Source organism: Elephantulus edwardii, unplaced genomic scaffold (assembly GCF_000299155.1).
Source record: "Elephantulus edwardii isolate Elephantulus edwardi_28Jun2011 unplaced genomic scaffold, EleEdw1.0 scaffold00247, whole genome shotgun sequence".
In the NCBI taxonomy this organism is placed as follows: Eukaryota; Metazoa; Chordata; class Mammalia; order Macroscelidea; family Macroscelididae; genus Elephantulus; species Elephantulus edwardii.
This window is the reverse complement of record NW_006399997.1, coordinates 707,367-716,540: the sequence shown is the minus strand read 5'-3', so window position 1 is coordinate 716,540 and position 9,174 is coordinate 707,367. Positions and strand designations below refer to the sequence as shown.

At 37.1% G+C, this 9,174-nt stretch overlaps 1 protein-coding gene across 1 annotated transcript in view; it reads left to right on the top strand.

Annotated features, from left to right (window-relative positions):
• The window catches only part of ABHD12B (abhydrolase domain containing 12B), a 53,257-nt gene that overhangs the window by 32,544 nt on the left and 11,539 nt on the right, over positions 1-9,174 (top strand). The window contains exon 10 of the mRNA XM_006899216.1: positions 3,093-3,172. Coding sequence (XP_006899278.1) covers positions 3,093-3,172 — 80 coding nt within the window. The remainder of the gene's footprint in view (positions 1-3,092; positions 3,173-9,174) is intronic.

The window sequence follows — 9,174 nt, the reverse complement described above, 5'->3', positions numbered from 1 at the left end:
TTGCACCCTTCTCCCCGCACACACCCCTCTCCTCTTCCCCCCACCCCCTTACCTTTCATTTTTAAGGTTATTTTCACTTGTTATGGAATTCTAGGTTGGCAATAATTTCTTTTAGAACTTTGTAGATAGTATTCATTGTGTTCTGGCTTCCACTAACTTTTTAGGAAGTCAGTGGCTACTCTTACTGTTGCTTCTTTGTAGGTAATGTATACTGTTGTTTCTGGTGATTTTTTAATTTTTTTCTTTGATTTTTCAGCAGTTTTCTATGACTTTATACTTGTGGTTTATTTTATATTTTTTAAATCCTGCATACTATTCTCTTTTGTTTTAATTTAGATATTTTCTTGGATTTAGTTTAGTAATTTTCCTTTCTGCTCAACCTAGTTGGCTATTTAACTGGTCTCTTCTTTATTTTGGTTTGCATTTTTCCTAGAATTTTTCTAAAATGTCTATTTTATTATTCATAATATTTACAACTTTCTGATGGAATATTTATCTTTTATTTTAAAATATATTAATCATTTACTGTGTATTGAAACCATATGTGCATATATGTAACTTTGTTAATATGCTGTTATTTAAATGTAATTTATAATCATTTTAATTTTTAATAAATGTTAAACATTTAATTTACTTTTTTACTCAGAAAAACAGTATATAACAAATTTTGTCTAATATTAAGAAGAATTGGAATCCAGAACACTTAATTATACTCACCTAAAACCTATACATAGACCAAGAAGCAGTTGTTTGAGTAGAGCAAGGGAACACTGCATGGTTTACAATCAGGAATGGTGTGCATCAGGGTTGTGTCCTTTCTCTTTACCTAGTCAATCTGTATACTGAACAAATTTGAGAAACTGGACTTTATGAAGAATAATGTGAGATCAGGATTGGAGGAAGACTCATTAACAACATACTTTATGCAGATGATACAACTTTGATTTCCCAAAGTGAGGAGGGCTTGAAACATTTTTTGAAGATGATCAAAGACTACAACCTTCAATACGGATTGCATCTTAGCATCAAGAAGACAAAAATCCTCACCACTTGAATGATAAGCAACATCATGATAGATGGAGAAAAGATTGAGTCGTCAAGTTTCATCTTACTTGGATCAGTAATCAATGTAGGTCAAGAGATGTATGGCATTGCATAAGTCTACTGTCAGGGATTTCTCCAGATTACTAAAGAGCAATGATGTCAGTTTGAAGACTAAGGTATGCCTGATTCAGGCCATAAAAAGACCAATCACTTGCTATGCATCTGAAATCTGATCAGTGATTAAGGATGACAGAAGAAGAGTTGATGCCTTTGAGCTGTGTTACTGGAGAAGAATACAGAATGTCTCATGAACTGCCAAAAGAACAAACAGGTAGGTCTTGGAGAGGATACAGCCAGAAAGCTCGATGGAGGCAAGAACGACAAAGCTTTGTCTCATATACTTTGGGTATGCAGCTAAGAGAGGCTATCTCTTGGAAAGGGCCATCATCCTTGGAAAGGTGAACAGTCAGCGAAAGAGAGGAAGATCTTCAACCCCTCACTGTGTTTGACACAGTAACTGCAGCAGTGGGCTCAAGTGTGTTCAAAATGATGAGGATGGCCCAAGATAGAACAAGGTTCAGATCAGTTGTTCATAGGGTCGCTATGAATTGTACTTAACTACATCTAATAACAACAACAGTAACAACAATAACAACCAGAAGGTCAGTAGTTCTGTTCTGCCAGCTACTCCAAAGGAGAAAACTCAAAAATTTCCTCTTGTAAAGATTTATGCCTCCAGAAAAAGGCTGGAGTGTCCCTTTCAGTTGGAATTGACTCAGTGGCTGTGACTTTGCTGTTTAGTTGCTCAGGGTATAGTCCTTGGAGGACACAACCATAATCCTGAAGACTTTGCTTGGGCTCTCCTTTTGACATACCCTGAATTTTAATTTTTGTCCTTTTGGATGTGTGAGAATGTTGACTGTTCTCTGTGGCTTCTAAAACTTCAGTTACCTCCTTAACTTTTAGAATTTCAAATGTGTTGAGGGGAAATGTACCTCAAACTCTCTTTGATTTTTCTCTTTTGGTAGTGGTTCTACAAATTCTCACAGATTTAGTCTCAAATGTCTACACACACACACCCCCCCCCGCAACAACAATAACCTCAAACAAATTTTCCTGTCATTCTCAGAAGGAGATGTTGGCTACTTTGGCAAATTCTTATCAATCTATTCTGAACAGTTGATTGGTTATTTTCTTTATTTTCAACTCTTACATGCTTAGAAAGCTCTCGGGAGAAAGGGGAGCTTGTTAAAAATGCACATTCTCAGGCCGTCTCTTCCCTGAGATTTTGACTAAGTCTGATGGTAGCATTTTTACCTTCAAGTTGATCCAGGTCCATTGACCCCATGTGCTATAGTAGGACTGTCCCAGCCAGCGTCTGAGGCATAATCTTCACAGGAACACGTTGCCAGCTCCTTTCCCCACAGAATGAGTAGGCAGACTTTTTGTTAGTACCTGACACACATTATATCATCAAGGCTCCTCAGTCTGGTACAGGGTCTAGGAATTTGTATTACTAAGTTTCACAATGATTTTCCTCTTTTTTTTTTTATTATACTAGTTTATTTACAAAATTTAAATACATTGTTTTTCAGACCACATTCTTGCAATTTCCCTCACACCCACACCCATCCAATTGTACAATCCCATGATTAATCCCCCTCCCCTCGCACATCCTCATCCATCAGCTTCCACCCTCCCCCCGCCCCCCCACCCCCGATCCGCATACTCATTCTACAATAATGCTTTTATACAATATTTGTCCTTGTGGTATTGAGTTAGTTCACCCAGTCCCTCCCAAGTTAGGTATAATTTATAAAATCCACACTGATTTTCTTTTACATGTTTTATTTTTTTCTCATTGTTGCATATTTTCTTCCCCCCTCCCCTAACCCTCCCAGCAACCCCTTGTTCCAGATTATTGTCAATACATATTCACTATGATTTTTGACACAGTTTATGTACAACTTCATATATGAAATATGTAAAGATTGTATTTAGGTATAATAGAGGCATTACTAATTTCCATTTTAATTTTTATTTTTAAGGATGTCCAGTTGATGCTGTGATCTTGGAGTCACCATTTACCAACATATGGGTTGCAACTATTAATTATCCCTTGTTAAAAGTGAGTCACTGATTTATCTTCATAAAGTATAAGCTGTTCCCACACACTTATGTTTATTAACCCCCTTAACTAGTTTTATGTTTCTAAATTCTTCTAACTTGTTATAACCAGTTGTTATGAAGGGGACATAATGCCTTTTGGATTTGGTAGTCTTTTTCTTTTCTTCTAACAATTGAGTGGCTTAAGAGACAGCTTTTTTGTTTGCTTGAAAGTCTATATTTCTAACCTTTAAAGGAAGCTCTGGTAGCATATAGTCTGTAAAGTGATGCACTGCTAACCCAATGGCTGCTCTTCTCTAATGGTTCAAGTCCACCAGTGGCTCTAGGGAGAAAGATAAGCAGTCTCCTCCCATGCAATTTATAGCCTTTGAGACCCAGGGAGTGTCAGCTTTGAGTAAGAACTGACTCAATTGTAATGAATTCCTTACCTTTAAGAAATGTTGGAACTCTGGTGGCCTAGTGGCAAGAAATTGCACTGCAAACCCAGAGGTATGTGGTTCAAATCCACCAGATGCTCTGCTAGAGAAGGAGGGACAATCTCCTCCTGTACCAGTCAGATCTGATTTGATGGTACACACAAACTATAGTAATAAAATAAAAAAAAAATTAAAAAATGGCAATGTATTTTACTAAAGTTTATTTATTATTTTTCCACTTTTAGAAAGGAAAACAGACTTCTTCTTATGTTTAGAGCGAAAAAGCACCAACTTTGTATCTGTCATGATTCAATGATATGATAGTCTCCAGGAAACTGAAGGAACCTGACTTGTAGTTTAATACAGTATTCTAGGTAGAGCAGATTATCTTTAAAACAAGAATTGAGCCACAAGATAAACCTTTTTAAAAAGTTTATTGTGTAGATTATCTAAATTTTGTAATTTTATTCCATACCTAATGCTCAATTACTTGTAGTCCTAGTTCTTTATAAAAATTAGCAAGAGTCAGAGACTTACGTAGGGTTTTTAGAGGGGCCATAACTTTGAAATTATTTGTTGTTGATAAGGTATCTTTATTGTGGTTTGTTGCTATTGGAGAATTGCTCCACAGGGTTTTCAAGGCTGTGGTCTTCTAGAACCAGATGACCTGACCTGTCTTTCAAGATAGCTCTGAAGGAATTAAACAGCACATACCACCACTACCACCAAATGTTTGTGGCCCCCCCCCCCCGTGGTACCTTAAAGCAAACCTAGGCAGCTGCAAGTCATATGACAGCTGTTTGCAGTGTAACCTGACTCTGAGGTTGTCCCTAAAGTGTCAGCCTAGAAAGCCCTGGCATGGAGTGAGGGGAGTCCAGATGTGAACATTGATCCTGCAGGGGGAGGGGTTTCATTATGGCAGATGACCTGAAGAGATTCCTGTATAAAAAATTACCAAGTGTTGAGGGACTCCATGCTGTTGTGTCTGATACAGACTGAGTACCTGTTATTAAAGTGGCCAATGATATCACTAACTTTCCTATTTATATATTATTTTACAATACAGATGACTGCTACTAGTTGACTTGATTCTTCTCAGAGGGTGCTGTTCTTTATCTAAAATTAAAAATACAGCTAATGATTTTCTCCCCCTACACTATACTATCTATAACCAGTCAGTGTTATGTTTAATGTATTCTTTATTAAATTTAGATGTGATTCATTATCAAACTGTTTCCCAGTATTGGTATGTATGTAAAAAGAATGCATTTTTTTCCATGTATAAGTATAAATAAAATAGTATACTTCAGAAGTGTAAAACAAAGTCCAGACCTATGGTAGTAGATTCGGGCACAGTGACCCTCCAAGGCTGTATGTACATCTTTGAGATGAGATGTCCATCTTTCTTCTCTAGAGCGGCTGGTATATTCAAACCCTGACCTTTTTTTTTTTTTTTTCTATAATTATATTTTATTAATTTTCATAAACATTTACAGAGATTTTGGGCTTCCACTCATTCATTGTTGCACTATTCTCTCTACCCTCCTCCCAGTTTGTTCTTGTCCAAATGCCACAGTGCTTGTCAAAGCCAGTTCTGATTAATCTTCTTTGTCAGTGTATCCTTTGCCATTCCCTATCACTCCTCCCTGAGAGAGACTTCACCCTCAGTCATAAGGAAAAGGGGACGGCATATTCTCTTAGCTACTTCCTGCTGAAAAGGGACGCTGTGGGTTTCAGGGTGAAGATCTTCTCTCACTACTCTAAAGGGCCCCTTTGGCAGTAGGAAACACATAGACTATTATGGAGATTGATTTTGGAATTCAGATGCACTCTTATTGATTGTGCTTGGCTGTACATGTACATATCCTTCAAGATGTATCATGGGGGTGTTGCAACCTAGAAGACACAAATCTGACTAACAAGTTATAAGTACATGAGTCCAAAAATTATGGAAAAGTAAAAGAAAAGATTCTTTCATTGTTTTACAAACCCTCCCCCAGGTCCCCTCCACCATGCAGCCCTCGCTCTAGTCTCCTGTGATGACAGAAATACCCAGTTAAAACCCTGTCCTTTTGGTTAATAGTGCAACATGTAATATATGCTATCAGAACTCCTTAGTATTCCCTTAAGTGTATTTTAATCCAATTACCCACTTTTGGAACTTCCTTGAATTTATATTAAATTTAGCTGAACATTCTCTGGGATAGCCTCTTCATATAATCACATAATCTTGACAATGCCCTTGCTGTCTAAATTCCAACTCAACATAAGAATACCGCTGGCTGTTGTTGTTGTTATATACTCTCGAGGCTGAACTTGACTCATAGCTGACCGGCCATCAGCAGTAAATTGCACAGAATATTCCCCATCTTTTTTCCGTAGGGCAGTTGGTAGATTTGAACCACATGCCTTTGGGTTAGCAGCACCACTCCAGACCACTAAACCACCATAGCTCCCTACGACTGCCCCTATAAAACCTAAAATAGTAATGTTCAATGATTACAGTTTAATAAACAAAACATTTGCAGTTGGTTTTAAAGCAACTTAATACTAATTTTTATAATAATCAATTATATTACTTTAATTACTAATAAGATTATTGAATTACATATATGTGGCAGGATTCAGAGCTACATACAGTTTTTTATTTGTTACTATTGTGTCACTGTGTTTATTTTTTAGTTGAACATAATAAAGTATATAAGACATGATTTAGTGAATAATTATAAATTGAACCCCCAAGGACTATCCCATATGTCATGACATGCATCACTAGTATGCATGAATCTCCTGTAAATCACCTCGTAAATCAAGCCGCACCTTAGACATAATTCTTAGCCTGAATTTATGGTAGCTGTCGTTTCTTTCTTTATAATGTTAACACCTCTGTGTTCATCTTAAGTGCTATAGTTACTGTTTTAAAGTTTTTTTTCATGTAAATAGAATATATAAGATGTATTCAGGTACAATTGTGTAGTATGTAGTCATTATATTTTTTTTAGCCCAATAAAATATGTCTTGTATTTTATGCTATCTATGGATTATATCCATATATATGGAGCTCTGGAGGCCTACAGGTAAGATCTACACTGCAGTCTCGAAGGCGTGAGGCTTGAGTCCATCAGTTGCTCTGTGGGAGAAAGATGGGCAATCTCCTTCTGTGTCATTACTGCCTATGAAAACCTGCTGGAAGGTCAGCTCTATGGATTGGTTCTGACTCACCGTCACACAACAACATACAGCTATAGTTTGACCATTTTCATTATTATATGTTGTTGTTGTGTGCTGTCGAGTTGGAAGTGACCCACAGCCGACCTTCTGGCGGGTTTTCAGAGGCAGTTAATTGCACAGGAGGAAACTGCCTATCCTCCTTCCATGGAGCAGCTGGTGAATTAGAACTACAAGCCTTTGGTATTGCAGTGCAACTTCTTGCCACTAGGCCTCTATTATATGAATATAAAGATATATAAAGCCACTGTTGTAAAGTTTGTTCCAACTGATAGTGACCCTCCATGAGATTTCTGAGTCTGTGCCTCTTTATGGGAGGAGACAGTCCATCGTTCTCCAAAGAAGCAGATGGTAGATTAGAACCAGTAGTAACCTTTCAGTTAAAAGTGTAACTCATAAAGCAGTACACCACCAGAGATTTATCACAACTTATTCATCTAGTCTCCTATATATGTGGGTTGCTTTTAGCTTAGGGAACTTAAGAATGCTGTTGTTAATGAACATTCTTGCACATATGCATGGATACAAGCTTCTCTGGAATATATCCTATTATATATAGGAGAGAAATGGCTGAGTAATAATGGAAGCGTATTTTCAGCATTAATAGTTAACAATGCCAAACCACTGTCCAAAATGATGTTACTACTTCACTCTACTGCTAGCTGTGGCAGTATGTGGGGGTTCCATTTGCTCTTTGTCCTTTTGTATTTGGATAATTTAAGTATTCTTTCTAATATATGCATTCTAGTTGCGTAGTCCATAGTGTGTTGCAAAAGGCTGAAACTCGACAGCAGTTTGAGTCCATCAGTGACTCCTTGAGAGAAATGTGTTTGGTCCCCTCTGTTAAGATTTGTTGCTGCTGTTATGTGACACTAAGTTGGAATATATACATAGCTGACCCTCTGTTGGGGTTTTAGAGTCTGTAACTTGCAGGGAGAAGACTCCCCATCTTTCTCCAGCAGAGCAGCTGGTGGATTTGAACCATGTGCCTTTGGATTGGGAGCACAGCTCCTTAAGATTTACTGTCTCTGAAACTGTCAGTCTGAAATGACTCCAGAGAGTGGGGTTGAATTTAATTATGCCTTAAAGCATTCTCTCCCTAAGCCATACACCATCTATGTAAGTTTAAAATGTATTTTAATTATTATTTCATTAAATGTATTTTCATATGTGATTTACTAATTGATTTATAATTCAGTTCCACTATGATCCAAGAATATATACTCCATATAATTTCAGCCTTTTGTAATTTATTAGGGCTTGTTTTATAATCTAGCAGATAGTCCATTTAAGTAAATGTTCCATGTGTTGAAGGAAAATGGATTCTCCTATTTTAGGGAATGAATGATCTGTCAGCAAGGTTATCATCGTGTTTCTCTATAAGAACCTCAATTGATATTTTTACTATTTTATCAATTACTCAGGGAATTTAAAATATCTCACCATAATTGTAGAATTATTTCATTTTACTTCTGTTAATTTTTACTTTAGAATTTCTGGATTTATATGATTACTAGTGCATATAACCAATAATATAATAATGTAATTTGGGTTTTTTTCCCCTTAATATTCATTCATTGTTGTACAGTACCCGTCCCAGTCCTCTTTGCAATGATGTATCTCTTATCCTAGGCTATTGTAGTACATATAGTGCCTAATAATATATTTTATTTATGTTTTAAATAAATTTTTTCATTTTAATTGTGATTGTAACAAAATTTTACAGGAGACAACAAAGTTGTGTTTTCCAACAAGTAACATTTATGCTTGTTTTAATTTTAAATTAAAATTCTATTTCTTGTAAAAAAAAAGTTTACAGGAAAGTTAGATTTTCATTCATTCATTGTTGCACAGTTTACTCCCTCTCCCTCCTTTCCGCCTCCCCAAGTTGACTTTTTTTTTTAATTGGGAAAAACATATTGGGGGTACAGGAGGTGAGGGTTGGGGGCAGAAGGGTGAGGCTGGGCCAGGATGCAGTTGCAGAGATGCACAGTTTGGCCGGTGGGGGGAGCAGGTGAAGGAGATGATGAGGGTCCAGTGGGGATCAGATGCTACAGAGGAATGACAAGCATTTTCCAATGGTAATTAAACCAACTGTCTTATTGATTTGGGAATTGGATGCCGACTCTCTGGCTTCTTCATGCTGAACAGGGGCGTAGATGTAAAACGGGGAAGGGAGGAGGCTTTATCACCTTATTGGTGGTCTTGGGTTAAATCTGCTTGGCTTTTTGCTCTGTTAGAAGATATTTTCCTGTCATTTGCTCCCCTCTGGACTGCAAAGTGTTTTCCCAAGTGGGTCCAGTGGGGATGGCTGGTTGAACCCAGAGGCTCCATCCTCCTTTGCTTCCTTAGCTGTCAG